This window comes from Muscardinus avellanarius (genome assembly GCF_963383645.1).
Source record: "Muscardinus avellanarius genome assembly, chromosome: 20".
Taxonomy (NCBI): domain Eukaryota; kingdom Metazoa; phylum Chordata; class Mammalia; order Rodentia; family Gliridae; genus Muscardinus; species Muscardinus avellanarius.
Genome location: NC_137806.1, coordinates 31,893,247 through 31,920,061, shown reverse-complemented (window position 1 = coordinate 31,920,061; position 26,815 = coordinate 31,893,247). Strand labels below are relative to the sequence as shown.

Genomic DNA, 26,815 nt, shown 5'->3' with positions numbered 1-26,815 from the left:
AGATACGCATGTCTCTGGCATCCCAAAGCCTTGGAGCTTCCTGGTTGAGAGAGTGAAGCCAGGACACTACACTTGGCAAATGTGACTCTTCTACCACCTCTCACCCCAGGATCAGTTTCTGAGTTTGAGAATCCACAGGGCTGGAGCCCGTGCTCCCAAGCACCTGCTTTCAAACAGCAGTGCAGGACAGGCACTCTCTTTCTGCAGATGTTCTCTACCCTTTGGCTTTAGTATCTCACAGCGGACAGAATTCATGTTTGTACTTTCCTGCATTGGATTTTATAAACTGCCCAAACCAAATGCAAGCCTTTGGCTCTCTAGGTCGTGAGAGAGGGTTGGAAAGTCTTAGCCATAGAATGTATGGAGATGTGTTGATAAAGATGGTTTGACTACTCTTAAGGAAAACTATATATGTATGTATGTACTGATTTTTACAAAGGCTACAGTGAATACACCAAAGAATACACACATATTTTAAAATTCTTCCCATTACAACATTGGAGAAATGATCACTTGTTGGTGTAGTTAGCTTCTGGTGTTTGCAATATTTAGTGCTCTTAAGTCTAGTAATTGAAATTTATATTTTAATTTATATCTCATATAAATCACCTAATTTTTTTTGCATTCTTAGTTATTTCAAAATAATGGGCAGTGATCTTCAGAATCCTTTCCATTTGGCTGACTTTTGTTGAACTTCTCTTCAGTGCAGAATAATTTTTATGAAATTGATTGACAGGATTTTCATGCACAAATCTTAAAAAACCACTTGATGATGCCGGGCGTGGTGGCGCACGCTTGTGATCCCCGCGCTTGGGAGGCAGAGACAGGAGGATCGCGCAGGTTCGAAGCCAGCCCCGCACGCTGGCTTAGGAGACCCTGTTCCAAATAAAAATGTAAAAATAGGTCTGGGAGTGTAGCCCAGAGGTAGAAGGGCTTCCAGGAACCCCAGTACCACCAAAAAAAAAAAAAAAACCCAAAACAAACAAACAAACAAAAAAAACCACTTGATGAAATTTTTTGGGTTAAGACAGGACATTTGCAGAATCTTAGAGCTCTGCCTCGTACATTTTACAAGTTTCCGCCATCTCCAAATGAGCTACGTAGAGCCTTTTGTTATTGTGAATTAATTTGTTTTGGTTTTGAATCCTATTTTACCCTTTGAATCTATGATCCCAGGATCCTAGTCACTGAAGATAAATGTGTGATAGTTTGTCGTTTCTCTTGGGAGAGAAGAACTGGGCGCTGACCTGTTTGTTCTCTCTGTGATCTTGACATTGTATTTAAATATTGTGTTTTAAATTCCCCAGTCTTTAAACATATTCTATTTTTCACAAAAATTTATAATGGAGACATGTTGTTTTACCTAATTTTATACATCCTTTTTATTTGTTAAATTTGCTTTGGCTTTTGCTTTCAATACAAAACTTCAGAAGGCTTTTGCTACTCAAACATACTTTAGAATATAGACTTTGCAGCCAGGCGTGGTGGCGCATGCTTGTAATCCCCGCACTTGGGAGGCTGAGATAGGATTGTGCAGGTTCAAAGCCAGCCTCAGCTATTTAGTGAGGCTCTCAGCAACTTAGTGACACCCTGTTTCCAAAAATAGGTCTGGGAGTATAGCCCAGAGGTAAAAAACCTCTGGGTTCCACCCCCAGTACCACCAAAAAAAAAAAAAAAAAGGAATATAGAGTTTGCTAAATAATAGAATCTTGAGGTCTTAATCATTTACATAGTGTAGAGTTATACTATGGCATTAGATTAATAGCACATCCAGAGGTAATAGTGGGCTTTGAATCAGAAAAATTCATATATATACATATATACATATACACACGCATATATATATGCGTATATATATATACACACACACACACACACACATGTATGTATATGTCCTAGTTTTGGAGACTAATCACCTGAATGATTTGGAAAAGGCGCTTAAATTGTCTAGATCTTTGTGTTTTTTTCATTTTTACAATAAGTTCAAATTAAGCCTAGAGATGAATTGTGTTCAAATCTTTGAGGTAATGGTGAAGTCCTATATATATTGCGACTTCACAGTACTCGTGTGAAGGTATTGCTGTTGGGCATGAAGATGCACATGTGTAATCCTAGTTCTTGGGAGGCTGAGATAGAGGAGAATCACAGGTCAGAGAATAGCCTCATCAATACAGAGAGACACGTAGCAACCTAGTGAGACCCGGTTTCAAAATAAAATCTGGCTAGGGTGCAGCTCAGAGGCAGAACATTCCTGGGTTTATTCACCAGTACAAGAAAGGGAGAGGAAAGGAAAGGTGTTTCTGGTTTGACTTACTGGATATTACTCATCGTGTTTTTAAAATCTTTTATTAGAGATTATTTAGATAAGTTGTATACAAACCAAACAAGGGTACTTGGCTATTCAAAAAGCTGCATAATGCAGCCTTTATAATTAACCCATTACTAGGATGAGTCAGAAGTGTTATTTAGTAATTTACTTTTTGGTTTTTACGCTACAGTATTTTGTTTTTTTCTGGAGAGAGACCTAATGGGGTACACGTAGAAGTAGTTTGTGACAGCCGTATATGGATCTTGGTTCTATTCGCTTCACCCAACCTTTCTATATCATTTTCCTGAATTCTGGTGGGAAATAAACTGATTATCCAAATGTATTTCTTTACTGTCTTAGCTAAAAAAAAAAAAAAAAAAAAAAACGGCCTTTCCTAAGAATAAATTGAGATAGAACTAAAAGTTAACAGAGACATCTTTGGGTTTGCTGATGAGCTAAGATGAAAGTATAAAAAGATGAGCATCGACCTTGAATGTGTCAGGACCTGGAGGCTGGAGGATGATTGAAATAGATGGAGCTGTTTTGGTGGCGCCACTTGTGTGGCGCAGCATCGGATGAGTCTTGGAACATGTCCCAAGTTGGCTGCCAAATTGTTCTTATCACCCAATGCTAGCTGTTCCTGAAAGATTTTTTTTTTTTTGCATCTAAAGTGAGGACTACCCAAATTCAAACTTCCATATTGGGATTTATCTTTGATGTACTATAAGCCACTCCCTGTATGTCAAAGCATATTCTCAAAGAATTAAAAAAAAAATTGCAGGGCATGGTGTCGCATGCTTGTAATCCCCGTGCTTGGGAGGTGGAGACAAGAGGATTGTGTAGGTTTGAAGCCAGCCACACTGGCTTAGGAGACCCTGTTTAAAAAAAAAATTTTATATATATATATATATAATATATATATAATCTCATAGGGCTGGGAGTGTAGCGCGGAGGTAGAAGGGTTTCTAGGAACCCCAGTATCATCAAAAACAAAACCACAAATTAATAGTGATCTTATGACATCTATCTTTTGGAGGCTTTTAAACTATTTTATTTCATACTGGAAAAATGTAACCATTTTAAAAGAGGGACATGTTTTATTCTCCACAGTTTGGGGAGGAATCAGGTATAATAAAGCAGGAGATGGGAATGAACACCATCTTGTTTTTAAATGTAAGCATCCCAAGTAGAATTCTGAAATACTTTATAGTGAGTAAGTCATAGTACACATGTATTTTGAGAATCCAGTTCAGGCATGGATAGGACCTAGATAGGATGGCAAGCGATCAGGATTCCATTTGCCATTTTCATGGGCCTAGTGTTGCCTAAAATAATACTTCTGTTCTTACCATTTTCCTCCAGTTTTGCTAAGGAAAGGTTCTGACGACTAAGCTCCAGGCCGTTAGAAGATGCAGAGCCCACCTATAGCACAAAATGTTTAATCCTCTATCTTTGGAGGAAGCAGAATGTAATAACTACGATTCCACGGTGCCAAAAGTGGTGGTACAGGTGTGTGTCTGTCAGGGTCCCCACAGGGATTTATTGAACACCTGAGGATAAATCTGGTTCCTTAGATGCATCCATTCAGAGAACATGTATTCTGTGTCTGCTGTGAGTGAGGCATGCTCTCAAGGATGTGAGCAAAGAGAAATTAAGATTTCATTCTCTCTCCACAGAGACGCTAAGTTTACTCTCCAAACACCTTTGACTTTACTACACAGATACAAGAGTTATTATCTCTGAATTCTTTCTTGGCTCTCTGCTGAGCTCCACTCAATCATGTTTTCCCAAGATACCACTGACTTCCATCACACTCTTCTGTATTCAGTGATTTTCATTTCTTTAGAGACCACACTCCTTCACCATGAGAATGTTTGACAGTGTCTCCCTCATGGACCACTCCATCCTCCTTTTCCTGCACATTTGTTCCTCTTGACTGTGTTGTTTCAGCCTCAGTGGCTTTCTGTCTCTTGAATGTGTCATGTTTCTCTGTGCCCAGGTTCTTTGTACAAACTATAATTACTACATGGGGTGAGATCTCCCACACATAACACTCCTCTCATTTTTTCCACACTCAGAATGCAGTCAACTCCTGACCCTCAGCCTTCATGCAGATGTCACTCTCTGGAAAGCCCCTGGCCACCTCCTTTAGTAATAGACCTTCCCCTGCTGCTTTGTGTAGCTTTGCTAAACATTGTTGATGGTGAACTTGCTGAACTGACTTGCCAAGCGCAGAACCCTTGGCTCTGTGAGGGCTCACAGTTACTTCCTTGGCATTTAGCAGTAAGTGTGGAATATAGGTATTTATAAAACAAAATCATAAATACTAAAAACGATATGATGAGTTGAAAGAATGAGCCAACCAGATCCTGCCTTCAAGAGGCCTTCAGTCTAAGCAAAGGTTAGATAGGAAATGAGACAGAATAACCAGTGCAGTACATCTGGAAGTTTCCTTATATTCTATAACTTAGGAAATCACGTTTTTGTGTTATCCCTTTAAGAGGTACATGAAAACACTTGGTACACTTGCATAAACAGAAATGGTATTGTTAGATTAATTAGGTTCTTACTTCAGACTCCCCCCCATAAGCTAAGTCCTGGTCTGACCAGTTAAGCTACCATTCCCCTCTGACCGTACCTGGTCATTTACCTGGGAAACCTGCCCCCTCCTGGTGCCCTTGGCCAATCAGTGAAAGGGACATTCCCTGCTGACCCCAAGCCAATTACCTGGCTGCACAACCCCCTCCCATGGGACTCTAGCCAATTAGCTCAAAGGGCATTTCTCCTATCCTATTGGCCCCCAATCTGTAACCCCAAGTCCCTATATAACCCTGACCCCAGCACATGCTCCCTCTCCAGATTCTTCTTTCTCTCTCCCCCTCTGTCTCTCTGCCTCTCTCTCCCCCCCCCCTCTCTCTTTCTTTCTCTATCTTTCTTCCTTTCATACTGGCCCCTCCAATAAATCTCTTGGCTACAAGGTGGTCTCTGGTGTGGTCAAACTTTGTCCTTTCAGGTATGTGATTAATAATCCTTAAAAGAAGGTTTTTGAATGTGACCAACAGTGATGCTTTTGGTTCTAGGAACCAAAGTATTGATCACAGATCTGTTCTGCTATTTAGTTTCTGGTGAATTTCCAACATCCTAGAAAGATATTAATCCTCCAGATACTCCTTAAAATCAATGGAGAGTTTCTGAATCTTTGACATAGGGACTTCTAGGAATACTTGGCCACAAAGCCAGTATCTTGTGTACAGTGAAATAATGATTCAGTCATTTTTCTGGATTGAACTCACAGTGACCCCAGAACTCAACACACAGCACCCTTAATAAAAAGTACAGCACTCTGAGCTGCAGGATTATTGAATGAGATAAATAATAGTATGTGTTTAAAATGAAGCAGTGGGTATATTGTTAAGATTTTCATGTCTTAGTGGGTGAGTGCCCAATTTAAACCAGCGTATTCATGGTAAGTTTGGAAGAGTTTTAGAAGTAAATAGCTAGTTAAGTAGCACAGTGAATTCTTTCAACTGATCTCTCTTCACGATTAGTAAATTATTGGGTTAAGTTTATTTTTGATATTTCTGCCCCCAGACACATGAACGCATATACTCACACAATTATGACTATTGCCCTTTATCAAGAGATAACAGAAAATGAATATATGTTTATATGTTTGTATTTTTCCTAGTGATGTTCAGTTCATGCTTGGTTTGCTTGGTAGGATTCACATAATGAAAGGAAAAACCTTTGAAAGTACTAAGAATCTCTGAGGATCACACATCTCAGAATTGAATGTGTCTTGGCCTTGAAGATTTAATGGTTCATGTATACACACTCTGCTACTATTGGCTGATGAGTACACAGTCTGCTACTATTGGCTGATGAGTACACAGTCTGCTACTATTGGCTGATGAGTGTTATTCAGAACTGGAGGATCATTAAGCTCTTTGTCTAAAATTCTATGGTTCCATGAAGACACAGGAAAAAGCAGGCAAAAGAGATGAGGGTTTTTTAAACTTGTTATACATTCTGTAAAGTGTAACCTATTTCAGATAGAGAAAGAGGTTTTAGAGATACTGGAATCAGACACCTAACATGATGAAGGTAGTCACAAGATAATGTTAAAGCCACATGGACATTGCTTCTTATGTCTACTGAATATAGAAGTATCAGAACGTCCTGGCCTTATGACAAATGGATAGAATCTATAATTACCTAAATTGCCTTCTAAGTTTAAGAGAGATTCTAAATTAGAGAAAATGTAATTTTAATCCTTTCAGTATGACAGACTTCAAAAGCAATAAAGTCATAGAGGCTCTTCAGTTTTTCTATCCTTCATTTTGAGAGAAATTTATACTTTCTGGTCTAATTTTATTTCACATTATGAACCAGAGTTCTGTCAGGAATCACTATTGCTTTAAAGATTAGAATAAAATGGCACAGCTTTACAAGATTAACATTAGAAAAAGAGAGAAGAATAAAAATTAGCATAACTTCTATAGCCGTTCCCAGAAGAGTCAACATTTAAAGAATCCTTGGCGTATCTGATTATTAATGAGACATTTTCTTAAACTCAGTCTCGATAATAAAAGTAACATTTTTTTATTTGTATCACATTATTAAACTGGCTCACCCATGTTCCTAAAGCATGACTAATTTCTCTGTTTATGCAATTTGCTTTAGTATATTTCTTGTATAATCAAATGTTATAAAAATTTAGATTCAAGTAGGAGTTGTAATCCTTAGACCTGGGAGGTGACTGTGTGTGTGTGTGTGTGTGTGTGTGTGTGTGTGTGTTGTGTACAAGCTCTTGTGTGTGAGGGAAAATACAGAATGAAAAACTGGTAACATTAAATTATAGTGGTCAAATTACTTTGGATTCATCACTTTATTGAACAAAAGATACGCAGTGCTCACATCACTTTTTCTGTACTTCCTGATAAAATACGATATGCAAGGTGGATGGATCTCACGTGACTTTGAAAGAGCGGTTCCCATTTCACATATAAGAGCATTGTTTGGCTTTTACAGTCTGATGTTTTTTTTATATAATAGGTTTGTGCTTCCTTTCACCAAAGACCAACTTTCAGAAAACCAAAATGCATCTTTCTGCAATCAGATTCAAGCCGATTGATTTATCTTAAGGCAATTGAGGCAAATTAGCAGAGACACTTGGGGTAATTAAAACAGAATTAAAGTGTTTAAGCTTCTAGCCCATCTCACTTTATGAAGGATGTGGAGCTTTGAAAGTTTACATATAATATGACTTAAAATGAGATCGTGTGGGGAGGGAAGTGTTCCTGAATTCAGCTCGGTGCAGTGCTTTTGAATGCTTGGCATGTCAGCTCTTGGATGAGACATGCTTTATTGCTTTTTCTACTTACATTTGCATAACCACTTTGAAGCAGAGAAATCGTTTGCATGACTTTCAACTTGATTATTAAGGTGTCATGGAGTAATGACTAGTGAGTTGTGCTATGCACTAATTCTTACAGTACAAATATTAATAGAAAAGAGTAACATGGGGAAATGTTCTAGTCAGTTTATACAGCGTATTTTTCCCCCGCTAGGAAATGACGCTTCATCGATTGTCAACTGTCTTCATATTCTGGGGCAGACCTTGGATGCGAGGTAAAGGGACATCTTTTACCTAAATGAATTAGTGTAATAATGAAATCTGAGCATGTTAAAAAGGAGCCTGTATTCCGATTTTATTTTTTAATATTGTAATAAAGATTTGAGTGTAGATTAAAAAAAAACTTTTAAAAATGATGCGGTGGCAACTTATTTGTATGATTATATACAGATACTTTAAATTATATGGTACTTTAGATACAGCTAGGGGTATAACTGTGGGTCAAGTTGGGAATGCATTATTCAAGGAAAAAGTAATAAATGTGAGCCGGGTGTGGTGGCGCACGCTTGTAATTCCAGCGCTTAGGAGGCTGAGGCAGGAGGATCGCACAGGTTCGAAGCCAGCCTCAGCTACTGAGTGAGGCTCTCAGCAACTTAGTGAGAACCTGTTTCCAAACAAAGTATAAAATAGGTCTGGGAGTATAGCCTGGAGGTAGAAAAGCCTTTGGGCTACAGTCCCAGTACCACCAAATAACAACAACAACAATAATAATGAATAATGTGATATGAGAAGTTTTATTAGCGTACAGGCATGGGATTGGTGCTCAACCTTCAGAACATCTGGCTTTTAGAAAACAGGATAATTTTTTTTCTTTTACTTTGCAAGCGGGTACTGTGATGCTTAAGATTATACATTACGTATGTAAGAGACATTCCCAGGTCTGGGTGGTCTCTACCTTGCCATACTGTCATCAGCACATAGACCAAGTGCAGAATCTGGTTTAGCATTGGGAGCATCCAGGGTAAATCTAACTAAAGTTCATAGGTGTCACCTACCCAGAATATTTCATGATGGTCTTGGAGAATATGATGAACCCATTCTGGTGTTTACAGTTTTACTTGAGGTGTTTTCCTTTTTGTAACAAATGAAGAGATACAGTGTTGTGTGCCTATATCCATTTCTCTATTCAAAATAGGGGCCTTTGTATGACACCTTTATACAGACGTCAACTGCCATTGGCTGATTGGAAAAGATTTGATTGATACAGAATCAGAAAGCACAAAATCTCTATAGCATTTTGAGGGCACGATTCAGCTGGCATTAAATGTTCCCTCCAGTCTTGGCCTTGGGGTATCTTCTTTTATTGGATTTGCTATGAACTAAACCCACTCAGAAACCTTGTTGTGTCAGTCTCAAAGTAACCAAAAATTCGAGACCACCGAAGGAATCCATAAAGCCTTAGCCAGGCTTCTGCTCTGAGTTCTTTGGTAAAGTCATTGACGAGGCCATGTGACAAGAGCAATTGCTAGAAAAAGTTTCCAGCATACTGAAAAGGATTATTGTAGAGCGGGTTTTTAGAATCAGGTAAGCGGTGGGTGCCTTAGTGGACAATCAGGGCCCTCGTTTATCAGCATCGTATGTGTTATTATCGCTGTCTAACCTCCCCACCCCGCTCGCATTCTAGGACTGTAATGAAGACCGGCCTGGAGACTGTCAAAAGCGCCCTCCGAGCTTTCCTGGACAACGCTGCAGAGGACCTGGAGAAAACCATGGAAAACCTTAAGCAGGGCCAGTTCACCCACACGCGCAACCAGCCCAAAGGGGTCACTCAGATCATCAACTACACCACGGTTGCCCTCTTGCCCATGCTGTCCTCATTGTTTGAACATATCGGCCAGCATCAGTTTGGCGAAGATCTAATATGTATGTACATCCACTCATCGGAGTTGTTTTTTTTTTTTTTTCCAAAACAGAACAATTGAAAATGGGCAAAGCTATGTCTGGGTCATTGGCGCACTCTTTATCCATTAAAGTGCTTGTATCTTTACCAAGCATTGTAGGACATTTGAAATGAGAGAAACCGTTTTCACAGAGGTAGATCCCTGAATCATAAGAACTCACAAAGATGAGGAAAGTCTTGGTTATGCACAGCAATTTCTGTGCTGTTGAGGGATAGGTTTCAAATTCTGTTTCTACACTGCCTCGTGTGTGTGTGTGTGTGTGTGTGTGTGTGTGTGTGTGTGTGTGTGTGTTACTAGGAATGGAACCCAAGGGCTTCTAACTCCGAGATAGACCCCCAAGCCTATTTTATTTTTTATTATGAAACAGGGTCTCACTAAGTGTCTGAGAGCCTCGCCAAGTTGCTGAGGCTGGTCTGGAATCTGTAACCTACTGTCTCAGCCTCCCAAGTATTGGGGTTACAGGTGTGTGCTACCAAGCCCAGCTTACGTGCCTCTTTTAAAGTAAATTCTCTAATGCAGTAGGACCATATTAAATGTTTCCCAATTGCGTGGAGACAGAGTATTTCTACCATGAAGACTGTCGAGATGGTCCGTGTCTAAGTGGGTGACTGGGAGGGGGGTGACTCAGATGTGTTCTGGTTATCAGTCTATTTCATGGGGAATTTAGTCAGTGGTTTGGGCTGGAATTCTGCGGTTATATAAAATATCCACTGGATTCTCAAGAGTAAGTAGAAAAAACCACGTACAAGCTTCCCCAGCTTCTCACCTTGCTCATGTGGACACAAGTAAAGGTAGGAGCCCCGGTGGGTGGAGCAGACCCAACTGTGCACACCCATGTTGGAGCTCCTCAGGGGAAAACAGCACGTGTAAAAACCCCAGTGTATATTCATTTGGGGGCTGCCACCGACACCTGTTGTGAATCCTGGATTTTAACCAGTGGGGTTGCCATTGCCCCCCAGTGTGTGTATGTGGAGCCAAAGGGTCTGAAGACAAGAATGAGTTCTGCCATGCTCTACGGTGTCCTCATGGAAACGGCAGCAGAGCTGGAATGGAATTAGATGCTCAAAGTTCTTGGGTTCCTGGGCCTTTTAAACTTGTCTTATGAGGAAACAGATTGTCGATAAAATTGTTTCTTTTCTAGCATCAAGAAAGTACTAAGTACTGTAGTGACTTAGGCCTTGAATGTGAGGTCATTTGAGGACTAGGTAAGGCCCTGCTTCCTCAAGTAGTCTCAGTATTTACTTGAGAGTGATGGTAAGCAGGGTGTGGTGGCACACGCCTATCATCTTCTTACTTGGGAGATTAAGACGGGAGGATCACAGGTTTGAGGCCGATCTCAGCAATTTATCAAGACTTTATATCAAAATAATAAAAAATAAAGATGAGGGTTTAACTTGGAAGTTGAATGCCTCTGAGTTCAATTCCTGGAACCAGGAATAACAAAGAAGTTAAAAGATACAGTCCTATTTACCTTTGAGACTGGAGTCAGTCAATTTATATCGACTTTTTTCCAGATATTTTGGTGGTTAATTTTGTTATTGAAGAAATCCTTTATTCATGTATGTAGAGAAAAGTTAGTAATTATTTTAGAATATTATGGGTAACCACAGCATCCATAGAATAGTCTCTAGAATATTTCTAGTTCCCTAGAGCAAGAGATATTTTTGAAAAAATAACTATTTTATATATCTGTTTCTATTTTGGAATACTTTTAATAAGAAATTGTGTTTATAGCCTAAACTTTCTCAGGAATATATATATTTTTTTCCTTAGTGGAAGATGTACAAGTGTCTTGTTACAGAATTCTGACCAGCTTATATGCTTTGGGAACCAGCAAGAGTATTTATGTGGAGAGGTAAGAATTTTAAAAATTTATATATTAATGCCTATTTGATTCCAAGACTACATTTTATAACTTTTTCCTTACTTAAATGTTCCTCCAGAGTAATTCAACAATCTGTTAATGGAAAAGAGGAAAGAAAATGTTAAAATCCATAGGAGAAGTAACTGGGCTTTTCTTGTCCTTTGGTTTTTACTTGCTACTTTGGTCTATACTGTTTTTAATTTTTTTTGGCTGATACTTCGTTTTTACTAAATGATGGGGATTTTGGTATTGACTGTGTATGATGTTTCACAACATAAAAAATTAGACTTGGGGGTTAATCTGATTCGTAGCAATCCGATTGTCTGTATATGGTTGAACGTGCCAATGGTAATATATCTTCCTTGGGTATTCACTTGGAAGACGTTAAAAAGAAGCGTTTTTCACCTACAGGCAGCGCTCTGCGTTAGGAGAGTGCCTGGCTGCCTTTGCTGGTGCCTTTCCTGTAGCATTTTTGGAAACACATCTCGACAAACACAACACTTATTCCATCTACAACACCAAGTCTTCACGGGAGAGAGCAGGTAATGCAGGAGCAGGCGTGGTGTTTGGGAAATGAAGCTAAAATGTGATGGCATTCATCGTATCCTTTTTCCTTAACCCATTTTTATTTTGAGAGACAGGGTCTTGCTAGATTGCTCAGGGTCTCACTACTTGCGGAGGCTCCCCTCCATCCTGTGATCCTCCTGTCTCAGCCTCCTGAGTACGGGGATTACAGGTGTGCACCACCATTCATGATGCATTTTCCTACAGTGGTTTTCGGTGGGCTGGTTTGGTTGGTATATTCCTCTGCTCTTTCGTGTTAGGTCTTAGCTGCCATTGCATTTTTTGAAGTACTATATACTGTTTCCCTTATATTTCTGAAAGAAACATCGGTTAATTCCTTCTAAGTTAATAAGTCACAAACCAATACTCTCAAAAATAAGGCAAAGAATCAGCAAATATGGAAAATATTTCTAATCTAGCTATCGTTTACGCTGTCGCATGGATTATGATGGTCTTGTGCATTACGTTTATGGGTTTATGATCTTCACTCTTTGCTCACCAGGTAGGTCTATCTCACTGAGAAAGTTTTATTCCATGACGCTTTTTTTGGGTACTGGAGATTGGACTCAAGGACATCTGCCTACTGAGCCACACTCCTGGCTCTTTTTATTTTTTATTTTCTAACAGGATCTAAGTTGCTGAGCTGGCCTTGAACTTGCAAACCTCTTACCAACCATATGGTTTGTTTTTGTTAGTACAGTATATTTTTTATCCTTTAAAAATCTTACGCCGGGCGTGGTGGCGCACGCTTGTAATCCCTGCACTTGGGAGGTGGAGACAGGAGGATCATGCAGGTTTGAAGCCAGCCGTGCTGGCTTAAGAGACCCTGTTTCCAAATAAAAACATAAAAATATAAAAATAGGTCTGGGAGGGTAGCCCATAGGTAGAAGGGTTTCCAGGAACCCCAGTACCACCAAAAAAAAAAAAAATAAAATCTTAAAAACATGAATCTGAGACACTTGGTCAACAACCTTAATTTGCACCTGCCCCTAGGCTGCATATCCCTGAGATTGGTGTGTCTGTGTGTACCCTCAGTGTCTCTGTGTACCCTAGGTGTCTGCGTGTATACGAGGCGTCTGGATGTGTATATTCATGCTCCGTATTGCATTTCATTTAGGAAAGACTGATGATTTACTATCCCAGTTGAAAGGGCTTTAGTAACCATTGCTCATGAATTCGATTGGCTTTTCAGAATCTAATTGGAATTACTAGCTAGGATATGAGTTGAGTTGGGTAAACAAGCAAAGTAGAAACTGGTTATCCTTTTAGTCAGTGTCTTAAATCAGAGCACAATCCTCCAAACCTGAACATTGCACAAATACACTCTCAGAGGAATTTCTTCCACCGGGTTTCCTCTAAGTGATGGAGTCTGGTGTCTTGATTGCTTCCTACTGTCCTTAAGGGATTCTCAGAAGGTGAGCAAAGACTCTTTGCTGCTCCCAATGCACACCTGTTGATGGGCTTGTTTCTTTCATGGGAGGTGCTGGGTAGATTCATTGCTTTTATCATCAATTTGGTCAAGGAAGGGATATTTTAACGGTTTCTGTAATTATTTAATTTGCTTAATTATAATACTGATTTCAGAAAACAGATGAAGTTAAAAACAATTCTGTTGAGTGTGCCTTAATGCTTTTCTACATAGTAAACACATCAAAAATCTTAAGACATTTTGAGTTCCTTAATATTTTTGCTCTGAATCAAGATGAAGCCAACTTAATTCTTTACAGATAAAGAAATACACAAAATAGATAATCTACTGCTTGGTTTCTATGATATCATTTGTGTGTACACAGTTTACAACTATTCAGAAAGTGAAGATAAGGTAGGAACTTGCTCAGAGGAAGGAGCTCTGGAATAGCTGCCAGGAGAAGAGAGAGAAGGAGCCAGGTGAAGAAGGCTTAGCCTTGAAACCCCCAAAAGCAGTGGTTGCCTGTGTCCATCATAAACAGGAGAAATCTGCCCTCTCGCATTGGTTGAACGTGGTTCATTTTTATATCCGCCTGTCCAGCTCTCAATCTGCCAGCCAACGTGGAAGACGTCTGCCCAAATATCCCGTCTTTGGAGAAGCTCATGGAGGAAATCGTGGACTTGGCGGAGTCCGGCATTCGCTACACGCAGATGCCGCACGTGATGGAGGTGGTACTACCCATGCTTTGCAGCTACATGTCCCGCTGGTGGGAACACGGGCCCGAGAACAACCCCGAGCGGACCGAGATGTGCTGCACAGCCCTGAACTCGGAGCACATGAACACGCTGCTGGGGAACATCCTGAAGATCATCTACAATAACCTGGGGATTGACGAGGGAGCCTGGATGAAGAGGTTGGCAGGTAAGAACTGGGAGTCAGCGAGCCTTGCTGTAGTGGCATACTCTGTGATCTCAGTACTTGGGTGGCTGAGATAGGATCACAGGTTTGAGGCCAGCCTCAGCAACTTAGTGAGACCCGCAGTGGCTTAGGGAGATCTTATTTAAAAAAAAAAAAAAAAATATATATATATATATATATATATATATATATATATATATATATATAGAGAGAGAGAGAGAGAGAGAGAGAGAGAGATGCACGTGTAGCTTAGAGGTAGAACACACCTGGATTCAATCCCCAGTCTCCCCAACACACACACAAAGACAAAGAAACTTAACCTCTACAGTTGTTTTATTTCCTCAAAGATTTGCAACACAGAAGACAAGAAATTCCTGTCTCAGTCTATAGTAATAGTTTTTATCCATGCCCTAAAATTGTTTGTTACACTACATTTTTTTTTAAAAAAAGAGGTATAAGTAAGACATTGGGTAATTTCTCACATCCTTATTATATTTAGTAAACATTTCCCTGTTACAACAATCTCTATACGATTGACAGTAAATGCCCTAATACTGATTTTTATCCACCATTAAATAATGATTCTATAGACAAAGACAAAAATAAAACTGGAATTTTAAAGAACCCACATTTATCCATCTATCCCATGGGGATCTGGGAAGTAATCACAAGATGAAGTCAAGTATTTACCACTAAGTTTGCCAGTTATTGCAATATTTATGTTGAAAAACTGGAAGCAGCCTAAACATCCAACAAGTAGAGTATGACTAAAAGGTTTAAGTATATTTATACCAGAATATTATGCCATCATCAAGTATTCTGGCTTTCTATAGTGTTTGAGACCTTGCGCATGCTCAGATGGCATGGTAGTTAAGGAAGAGTTCTTAGAAAATGAATGCAGGATGAAATATTTATAATGAATTCCTCAGTCAACATTCTCACTGCCGTAATACAGGAAACCTGACCACGTTACTTGGAGGATGGAAGATTGATTTTCTCAGTTTTTAGAAGATTTTGGGTTCAGTCCATGTGAAGCCAGGTTTGCTGATCTCAGGATATGGTGACAAGAAAGAGATGGCTCTGCTCTCACATCACAGGCTGGAAGCCAGAGAGCTAGCAAGCAAGGGGACTTAAAGACAGAGCACATTCCCAGAGACCCATCTTCTCCAGCCTCACCAGTCTGGGTTACCTCCCAAGCCATGGTGAAATCATTACAGTGGATCTGGAGTTATCTACTGATGAGATTACCACACTCGTCATTTAATTATGCCAACTTTGAACATTAATACAGGAGCCCTCTAAGGGACATTCTATATCTAACCTAATAATAAACATATTTACAGATTTATATATTGATGAGAACTCCAAATATATCAAGTCCTTCTTATTTTAGATAGGTAATTAATAATAATTTTTCTTTTATGCATTTACCCAACACACACACATACACACACGCACACATACACACACGCACACACGCATATGTTACTTTTAGAGGAAAAATCCCTTCATTGGCCTATTGAAGTTTAGAGTCATTGTTGACAATTGCAACCATTACTAAATAATAGAACAGTGTTATATGTTATCTAACACTTCCATTGGGCTGAGGACAGGATAAAGTGAAAAAACTATCAACTCATTATATAAAATAAACAGTGTGACTCTTCTACAGAAAGGGCTGGGGAATATTTTTCCATTTTGCGACTTCTTTTTGTGTGAGAATAATTGATTTCCAAAGTGAATTAAAATCTTTTTTCCTGTTAAAATTTATCTGTCAGTATTATTTTTAAATGAGAAAGCACATTGAATTCAATTCAGAAATAATTTTTTGAATAGCAGCTACGCAAATGTTTGGTGCTAGAAAAAATGGCCAAGTCCTGGGTTCTGTTTCTATAGAAGCCAGGCACTGGGGAGAGGGAAGTCTAATTACATTTCTGTTGTCATTACAATCTGTCCTCAAATGAATGTTTATATAGAGCGGACTGCTCATCTTTCTCTCCCCCAACAGTGTTTTCCCAGCCTATTATCAATAAAGTGAAATCTCAGCTCTTGAAAACTCATTTCTTACCGTTAATGGAGAAACTCAAGAAGAAGGTTGCCATGGTTGTTTCTGAGGAAGACCACCTGAAGGCCGAGGCCAGAGGGGACATGTCTGAAGCCGAGCTTCTCATCCTGGATGAGTTCACCACGCTGGCCAGAGACCTCTATGCCTTCTACCCGCTCCTGATTCGATTTGTGGACTATAACAGGTGGAGTGTTTGCAAGGTGTTAATTTCCCCAGTTCACGCATACCCTTCTTGGCTTCTATGTTCTTAATAAACTTCACTCGTTGGTCACGAGCTTCTTCTGGGATATTGAAAAATGAAATGTTTATAAGTTCGTTTTCACCCAGGAACTTAAATTTAAGATCAGAAATCACATTTTGAATTTCTTTTGCAAGTAGAAGTTGGCCACTAGGCATTTAAATAATTTATGTGTTCTTAGAGGTCACAAAGATTAATGCAAAGCATTATGAGCTCTGTGATCAGCAAATACAACCTTATGATGGAGGATGATCTCTTTTACCATGAATGGTAAGGAATCACTATGAAGCCATCTGACTTATTGTATGATACAGGGCAAAGTGGCTGAAGGAGCCCAACACGGAGGCGGAGGAGCTGTTCCGCATGGTGGCCGAGGTCTTCGTATACTGGTCGAAATCCCATGTAAGTGAAGAAGGAGAGAAGATGGTGTTTATGGTTCCATTTATGATAGGGACCTTGTCAACATTAGTGAGTGTGTGGTCCTATTGGTAAATATCTTTGCAGTGTTCATCAAATGTGTATCCTAGGAATCATTTAAGAACTGACAGGAGAGTGATTGCTCTCAGGGATATTGTGAGTCAATAAGCTCTTTTATTTTTGAGCTTTGTTATGTTTTTTAAAGATGATAGATATTTTTAATTGCATTACCCAAACATTTTTAAAGTTTGACCTCCAATCTTGCAGCAATACTGGCGTTCCATTGAATTTTGCCTTTCCCTGTCTTGCGGTGTTTTGCTGTTCAGCCTCCACAAGTACTCATGTTTAAGCTTGAGAAACACTGAGACAGGGTGATGCTCTCCGGTAATAGAGCATACTCCTTTAACTTATTTTGGGTTACTCTACCTGTGATGCTGAACAGGCAAATATGAGGGACCCAGGAATAAATCACTTAAGAAATCGGAAAGCTGCATTTGTTTCCTGAAGAATTGAGAATACTCAACTATATCAACCACTAGAATACCAAGGAAGCTTCCTAAAATTTTACGCTGTTCAAAATTTTAGAACTAAAAATCAGGAATGTTTAGGAATATATATATATTTTTAGTGGTACTGGGGTTCCTGGAAGCCCTTCTACCTCCGGGCTACACTCCCAGACCCATTTTTATATTTTTATTTGGAAACAGGGTCTCTTAAGCCAGCCTGGCTGGCTTTGAACCAGCACGATCCTCCTGTCTCTGCCTCCCAAGCGCGGGGATTACAAGCGTGCGCCACCATGCCCCACATGTTTAGGAATATTTTTAAGAATAAGAAAGAATCTGAATATGTGCTTTTGAATCTCATGTACCAATTTAAACACAAACCTGTTAACATACAGTTTTCTAAATTATTTAGATATGTGTGGATTTTATTTCTATGTATTAAAATTGAGTGAACAAAATAATGTTATTTTTTAAAAGTAGATGAACTGACAGAAAGTTAAATTATGGTTCTATGTGTTCTTAAAAAGCTTGTTTTTTTTTTTTTTAAGGAGGCAGTGTATGCTATTGTCCAGCTAAATTGGGGTTTCAGTATTTGTTCATTTGGCACTGTGCAACCTTGAGACTTAGGCTTTGTGAACCTTAGTGTCCCACCTTTTAAACATACATATTTACACATGGTCTTGACAGGTTCCCTTAGCCAGACATCCTCATTAGACATGCAAAGAGCATATATTGGCTCCTTTCCTTGTTAAGTCACATATCAATCTGATACTTACCTTTGACAAAACTCTTGGCCCGTGTGGCCTCTGCTTATGTGGCCTTATGATCTAAGTGGTATTGACTGAAATTTCCTTTGCAACTTCTTAGAATTTCAAGAGAGAAGAGCAGAATTTTGTGGTGCAGAATGAAATCAACAACATGTCTTTCCTCATTACTGATACCAAGTCAAAGATGTCCAAGGTATTATTCTAACCTGTCCTATTCTTTATGGATCTATATTTTGCTGATATTTTGAAGATTTATAAATAGAACCAAGTAAGTTACATAATGTTATTTACTAGTTAAACACGCACTTCTCCTGCCCACCCTCCCTCCTGAGTAATTTCCTTCCCTCTCTCTCTGCTTCCCTCCCTCTCTGCCCTCTCCTCCTTCTCTTCCCCTTCTCTCTTCCTCCTCTTCCCCTTCTCTCCTCCTTTTCTTTCCTTCCCTCTCCTCTCCTCTCCTCTCCTCTCCTCTCCTCTCCTCTCCTCTCCCCTCTCTCCTCTCCTCTCTCCTCTCTCTCCTCTCCTCTCTCCTCTCTCCTTTCTCTCTCATTACCAGGTTTAGTTTAGAATCAGGCATGGTAAGACACACAGAGGTAAACAACATGAAAGAAGATTTTACTCAGGGCTCCCTAGAGACAGGGTTCAAACTGTGCAGAGGGATCACGGGAAACACCAGAGCAAACGTGGGCTAGAGCTGACACCATGGCTTCTACGGTGGGCAAGCAGAAGCAGCTTTAGGTTTGGCTGATGTGAGTACTTTGCATGAGCCAGAGGGCATATGTGCATCCCTGCTAGTCTGGCTCCTGACCCTGGAGTGATTAGGAGAGGTGGATGGTCACCCAGGATGTTGGAACTTGAAGGGGGAGGTGAGGGGTGTGGATTCTGATGAGTGGATTTGCATATAAAGGAGAACTCACAGGTGAGTCATTTATTTCTCTGAGATTCCTAGACCTGGGAAGGACAGTCTCTCCAGGATCAACCCAAGCCACAAGATGTCAAAACATCGGAATAAAAGCATTACACACACACACACACACACACACACACACACACACACACACACACGAAGTGAATATTTGTGTATTTAAGTTTGCTAAATATAAAAATATCAAAATAATTACCTGACTTATGTCACCGGGATGAATTTTTAGCACACAATGGAAAGTATGCTTCTAGAACTTGGTCATTTCTGTCCCTCATGATGGGAAAGAGCTTCCTTTTGAAACATTTGAACACTCATGCCTTTATCTTAGAAATTAATACTAAGAAAGTTAAAAATCTACTCCATCTGGCATCACACAAAATAGGTTGGTCAGTGGTCAAAGCTGCCACATAGTGGTACTTTGGCCAGGAAACCAGATGTTTCTGGCCAAGTAGACTGTAAGAGGCTTTCTGGGGAGCTGATGTCCCCCCCCCCCCCCCACACACACACCAGGGCATTGAGTTCATGGGGCCTGCCTGGTTGGCTCGCACCTGGGCAGTGAAATGTGCAGCCTGATACGTAGGGTTTCACTTAGAGTTTGAAAGGCCATGTGTTGGACATTTTGGCGCCTGTTGTGTGTCTAACACCAGACGTTGACATCTGCTGAAGCATGTTGCCTAGGACACCTGATTCACTTCTGTAAACTCTCACCACATGTGACCTTTCTCCTGTAGCATATGGAGAAGGTGGTTCTCCACTCTGGCTGAAGGGGGGGCATACCGTGCTATGATCATATTTCAGGGGTTTTGAACAGAAAAATTTTGCGGGATTTTTCTTTAATACATGCTTTTATCGGTGCATTGTAATCAGACACCATAGTAAGACTCAAAGTGTTACAAATGCACATGCACAGGTTACCTGGTGTATTTCCCTCTGCATGTCTCCCTGCTCTCCCCTCTTCCTTTCTTAGATGGGATAGTAAAATCGGTAAGGATACCTTCATCTATGGATATAATATTTGAATTGTTTTCTTCAACAGTCGTGCATTTTCCCATCTACATCTCCCTTCTCCAACCCCTTCCCCTAGTCTACTGGTTTCTCTTTCCGTTTATCTAACGTTCCTTTTGTTTCCTGTTTTCTCCCTAGCTTCCACCTATCGGAGAAAACATATGACCCCTGACTTTCTGGAACTGATTGATTTTACTTAGAAATATAGTATTTGTTGGTTCCATCCATTTTCCTGCAAATAACTTGTTCTTTATAGCTGAGTAAAATGCTCTTGTGTATGTGCCTTACTTTCTTTACCTATTCATCTGTTGATAGACACCTGCTGGTCAATTTTTCTGCCTAGACAGCATGTTGTGAGTTTAGGCCAGTGCCAATGTTGGCAAAAGTGTAGGTCAATATAGGTAGTGGCCAACACTTCCTAGGTGTAGGAAGAATGACCCCCGGGATCACACATTTTCAGAATAAAGACGCCAGAATATTCCCTCTTTTTTTTTTTTTTTTTTTTGGTGGTACTGGGGTTCCTGGAAGCCCTTCTACCCCCGGGCTACATTCTCAGATCTATTTTTATATTGTTATTTGGAAACAGGGTCTCTTAAGCCAGCGCGATTCTCCTGTCTCCACCTCCAAGCGCGGGGATTACAAGAGTGCGCCACCACGCCCGGCACAAAATATTCCCTCTTAATACAAAGAATATTCACTAACCCCTGAAAATTAGAATGTCACTTCACATGACCCTGTGGCTTCAACATAATCCTCAAAAAAACTCACAAGAGATCCTTAAAGTATGACAGTATTTAGGTGTAACCTGGATATCCGGCTAATCCAAATATTTGTGAAATACTGATTTAATAACAGAAGAGTCTGTTATTAAAGGAGAGGGCCAAAGGCTCTAAAGATCGATGTTTTCAGAATATATAAAAGAAAAATATATTTTATAATAGTTCCTTATGTACCATATGTGTGTGCATATTTATACAAACTATACCACATGAGTGTATATTGCAGCAAAGCATTTGTCAAATAAATGCTCTAGTCTTAAATTCCTGGCTCTTATGCACTGAAAAGTAGAAAACATATCTGAAATTACTGTACAATCCTTATATTCTGCTCTCCAAATACTCAAATGTACCTTTTCTCCTAAAAATTATGTGGAAATATGAGAGATAGTAACCCAGGAATCTGAAAGCAGGACTTAAACTCTGCTAAAGATACTAAGAAGGAAAGAAAAAGTGTTCTGGGAATGAAATTTTAAAAAGCATACCTTCACTGGTGCATTGTAGTCTTACATCATGATGTAGCTCACGGTGATGGAGGCGTACATGCCCACGGCACTAGGTGAACTTCCCCAGGACCCTCCTCAACCTCTCCCTTTCCCCATAGGATACTGAGATTGGAATTAGTAATTTTAGATATGTAGATACTGTCAGTGGAAGTGTCTCCTTCCTTCATTCTCCCTCTCCCCCCACACCCTCCCTTATGTCCCTTCCATCTCTCCATTGGGTTCTCCTCTCTTATCTAACGCCCCTCCTGTCTCCCATTTACTCCCCAGAGTTCACATATGAGAAACAAAGCCCCCTCACTTTCTGGACTGGCTCAGTTAATTCAACATCATGTTCTCCAGGTCCCCAAATTAGGACTGGAGAACATAAAAACTACCAGGCAAAAACTCCTCCTCCTTAGAGAAGGGTCCCTAAGATGTGACGAGAGGAGGTGTGGGTCCCAACCATTCCCTTTGTCCCCAGGCAGCTGTTTCTGATCAGGAAAGGAAAAAGATGAAGCGCAAAGGAGACCGGTATTCCATGCAGACGTCTCTGATCGTGGCGGCCCTGAAGCGCTTGCTTCCCATTGGTCTCAACATCTGCGCGCCTGGGGACCAGGAGCTCATTGCTCTGGCCAAGAACCGCTTTAGTCTGGTAAGCCTGCCGTCTTGCCCTGGTGGCAGCCATCTTCTGCCACCTTGACTCTCTACTGGCTCATTCCTTTGGCTTCCTGCTCCAAGTCAATACTTTATTTTGCATCGAATGTTTTACTAAGTAGTTTATTTGTGCAGGCTCTAGTACTTAAATTTATTCTAATTACCTCCAGAAAAGACACAAGTACCTCACAGTGGAAAAAAATGGAATTCTTTAAAACTCCTATATAAAATTTGTGATAAGTGACGGGGGAAGGTGCTTTTGAATTTATGAAGGGCGATTTTTCCATATTAGTACCACACCATAAGGGTGCCAGTTGCAGCTAGGTAAAGTGTCGACTTTTACATTGGCAGTATTGAGATTTACATTCTCAAGATTTCTGTCCTCTGATTGTCTTCATGGCTATGTGTATAAGGATGCACTCTTTCAAAAATATACCATAGGAATACTCTTTTATACTGGTGTAAATTGGAGGACATATTCTCCCTGCCCCAGTTCCCGTAAAGAATCAGCAAGGCACCTCCATGTACACCCTGAGATAAGGGAATGGAGGAGAGGATTGCACAGAGGGCTGGGCCTCAGAGGTGCAGCTCTGTTGGGAGGTGTCTAATATTTGACTCTCAGATAGCTTTTCCTTCCCAATACAGCGTTATGAAGGATGTTAAATGCTAAAATTGTGTTAAGATTTGGGAGAAGGCTGTAAATTTGTCTCTGAGCCGAAAGGAATGTGCTTCTGCTGTCTTATTAGGGCTGGAAAACAGATGTCATCTACTCTCGATATGCTTGCTATGGCCTGAAGGAGGATATCACTTTATTTCAGGCTATGGCTGTGCCAAGAAATTACATGAAAGAGACAGGTGCAGTGGTACATGCCCGTAATCACAGCACTTGGGAGGCTGAGACTGGAGAATGGCAAGTTAGGGGCCAGACTCAGCAACTTAATGAGACTCTGCTTTAAGATAAAAAAAATTAAATATGGTTAGGATAGAGCTCAGAGGTAGATCACCTCTAGGTTCAATTTCTAATAACCAAAAATTAGAAGGAAGATGAAATGAAGTGATAAAAAAGGAAATGCCTGTTTTTATATTTTGCTAAAGATATTTATGAGATACAATCTTTTAAAAGATATCGGAGTTGATTCTGTTGACAGTTGACATATTATAAGACTCCTTTTAGGTAACATGTGTTTCTTGACAGAAAGATACCGAGGATGAAGTGCGAGATATAATCCGCAGTAATATACATATACAAGGCAAGGTAAGCCAGTGCTTATTCTGAATCATATTTAGTATCTGGAAATCGGGGATGATGCTATAAATAATGTGACCTTAGCAAGTAGGGAAGTGAAAATAGATGACTCGAATCAGTCATTACCCTGCTTAACAATCCTTCTGTATTATAAGTACTAACGCTGATAAATGGTATATTCTTAAAGCAGATCATAAATTGTCATTTTTTGATAAATGGTATATTCTTAAAGCAGATCATAAATTGTCATTTTAAAAAAATGTCACGAAGCCGGGCGTGTTGGCGCACGCTTGTAATCCCCGCGCATGGGAGGCGGAGACAGGAGGATTGCGCTGGCTTAAGAGACCCTGTTTCAAAAATATAAAATAGGTCTGGGAGTGTAGCCCGGAGGTAGAAGGGCTTCCAGAAACCCCAGTATCACTAAATAAATAAAGTTAAAAAAATGTCACGAGTTGAAATAGATAGAATATATTTTTTTATTGGTATGTTATAGTCTCACATAATGTAAATCATGTTGACAATAACATACATTCACACAGTACTTGGGTGCTTGAATATATTCTTAGTACAGATATGTGTGAGAGTTTTGGGGATCCAGAGATTAATACTAAAAGATTTATAGTCAAAATTTCACCTCCAAATAAATGGCACACCTTAAAAGAAGAGATGCTTATTAATTTTGACATTTGTTCTGTTATGTGAGTAATAAAGCATACATAGTTGTCTATGCTAGAAGGCCATTGTGGTGGTGCACACGTGGAATCCTGGTACTTGGGAGGCTGAGACAGGATTGCAGGTTTGGGGCCAGCCTCGGCTACTTAGTGAGGCCCTCTGCAACTTAATGAGAACTTGTTTCAAAATAAGTAATAAAAAAGTAGGTCAGGAAGTGTATCTCGGAGGTAGAATGCCCCTGGGTTCAATCCCCAGTACTGAAAAAAAAAGGGTTGGCATATAGCGCAGAGGTAGAAAGCCCCTGGGTTTAATTGCCAGTACCGCCAAAAAAAAAAAAAAATTACATACATTTGAAAAACATATTCATTTGTTCTTAGCGTGCGCCACCACGCCTGGCTACAGTGGAATGTTATTAACCATGACTATCAGGCTGTGTCGTAGACTCATCTTACATAGCTCTAGGTCTCCATGCTGTTTTGACCCTGTGCTGTGCTCGGTAAATAATGGAAGATGGACCCTCCCCTGTTTCAAGTGCTGTTTTGTATTTTGTGTGCTTTTCTCATTTTTCTTCAGTTAGAGGACCCAGCGATTAGATGGCAAATGGCCCTTTACAAAGACTTGCCGAACAGAGTGGAAGGTACCTCGGACCCCGAGAAGACTGTAGAACGGGTTCTGGACATAGCAAACGTGCTTTTTCATCTTGAGCAGGTCAGATTTTGCATTGCTTCAATTCTTTTTGCCTTAAACACACTATATATATATATGTATGTATATGTGTGTATATATATATATATATGTATGTATATGTGTGTATATATATATACATATACATACATATATAATTTATTTTAGTGGTACTGGGGTTCCTGGAAACCCTTCTACTTCCGGGCTACACTCCCAGACACCTATTTTTTATATTTTTATTTGGAAACAGGGTCTCCTAAGCCAGTGCGGCTGGCTTCGAACCTGTGCGATCCTCCTGTCTCCGCCTCCCAAGCACGGGGATTACAAGTGTGCACCACCACGCCCGGCCTCACACAAAATATTTTTAAAAGAAGATGTATGTTTATATGACTACAATGCACCAATTAAAAAAATAAATAAATTAAAAAAAGATGTATGTTAATGTACTAACTATAGGCCAGAATGTATACCTTCAGCATGTTCATTATAAAAAATATCTGAGTCAGGGGTGTCTCCTATCTAATAAACATGATTTTCAAGTTTATATTTTCTGTAGAAATGTACAGATGATGTATTTCAGGTGGCCAAAGCCTTTATTTTACTGCCCCTTTCAAAATGTTCTTAAAGTTATGCAATCAAGATTACCTACTTCTAAATCTTCTAAGATATTTGGAGGTTACGCCTGACTTTAAGTTCTTTTGTGCTCATACCATTTTATTATTGCTTATAATAGGTTTGCAATATTATCTTTAACTAGTTTAATATTTGTTTTATGTTGCTCCCTTCACCTTATCTTCTATCAGAGATATTTTTAGGTTAATTTTTCCAAGATGATACACATTACACTTAAAGAAGTCCATTGACATTAAAACCCAATATGGGTTTTTTATTTTATAGGACATAGCCTGCTGTGAATTTTACTGTCTAATTCACTCCCTTTGCTCAAGAATTACCAAAACAGTGATAATTGAAACAGCTTCAATGAGCAGATCATAGTTTTGTTAAAAGTGGTTCTCCATGAGACAGGAGGATCGCAGTTTAAGGAACAGTCTCAGCTATGTAGTGAGGCCCTCTGCAACTCTGTGAGATCTTGTTTCAAAGTAAAGAATAAAATATGGGCTGGGGTTGTAGCTCAAAGGTAGGATGTCCCTGAGTTCCATCCCCAGTATTGCAAAATAAATAAAAGTGGTTCTCTACCTTTAAATGCAATATGAGACTTTTTTTTTTTTTTTTGTGGTATTGGGGATGGAACCCTTCTACCTCCAGGCTGCACTCTCAGACCCATTTTATATTTTATTTGGAAATAGGGTCTCTTAAGCCAGAGAGGCTGGCTTGGAACCTGCGTGATCCTCCTGTCTCCACCTCCCAAGCGCGGGGATTACAAGTGTGCGCCATCATGCCTGGCAGATTCCCTAATTTTAATGGTGCTAGGGATTGAACTCGGGGGCACTGTACCTTGGAGCTACACACTCAGCCCTATTTTATATTTATTTTGAAACAGGCTCTTGCTAGGTTGATGAGAGTTGCATTAAATCGCTGACACAGGTCTTGAACCCATGATCCTCCTGTCCTAACCAAAGAACTGGGATTATAGGCATTAACCACTACACCGAACTGCCATGGACATTTTGCCTGCACTGCCAGTATCTCAGGCCCGATGAGAATGCAGGCTGAGAACTAGACAAGTAGCTAATGACAGAGATATGCTAGAACATAAGAGTGTGCTGGTGAAGGGGCGCACAAGGAGCCCAGCTGACTCCAGTTACAAAGCGAATGGTCCTAATGTTAATTTGTAACCGAGTCACTGGGTTTTTGCAGAGATTATTTTAACTTGCGAATCAGTGCAGAAATGGCAAGTGTCCTGGGCTGGGGGTGAGGCTTGTCCTTAGACTGTGTGCTTAGTTGACACAAAGCCTGGTTCTGCCCCTGCACCAACAAATTCCCTGCATGCCGGAAATACTTGGCGATTTAGTTTTTCTAAAGTATCAGCCATCTTTTTGAC

At 40.0% G+C, this 26,815-nt stretch overlaps 1 protein-coding gene across 1 annotated transcript in view; it reads left to right on the top strand.

Annotated features, from left to right (window-relative positions):
• The window catches only part of RYR2 (ryanodine receptor 2), a gene marked incomplete at both ends in the record, with an annotated part of 554,680 nt that overhangs the window by 432,378 nt on the left and 95,487 nt on the right, over window positions 1–26,815 (top strand). The window contains 11 exons of the mRNA XM_080717126.1: window positions 7,879–7,939; window positions 9,349–9,587; window positions 11,399–11,480; window positions 11,901–12,031; window positions 14,062–14,382; window positions 16,388–16,628; window positions 16,997–17,084; window positions 18,470–18,562; window positions 22,039–22,209; window positions 23,407–23,466; window positions 24,703–24,837. Of these exons, the coding sequence (XP_080573252.1) occupies window positions 7,879–7,939; window positions 9,349–9,587; window positions 11,399–11,480; window positions 11,901–12,031; window positions 14,062–14,382; window positions 16,388–16,628; window positions 16,997–17,084; window positions 18,470–18,562; window positions 22,039–22,209; window positions 23,407–23,466; window positions 24,703–24,837 (1,622 nt within the window). The remainder of the gene's footprint in view (window positions 1–7,878; window positions 7,940–9,348; window positions 9,588–11,398; window positions 11,481–11,900; window positions 12,032–14,061; window positions 14,383–16,387; window positions 16,629–16,996; window positions 17,085–18,469; window positions 18,563–22,038; window positions 22,210–23,406; window positions 23,467–24,702; window positions 24,838–26,815) is intronic.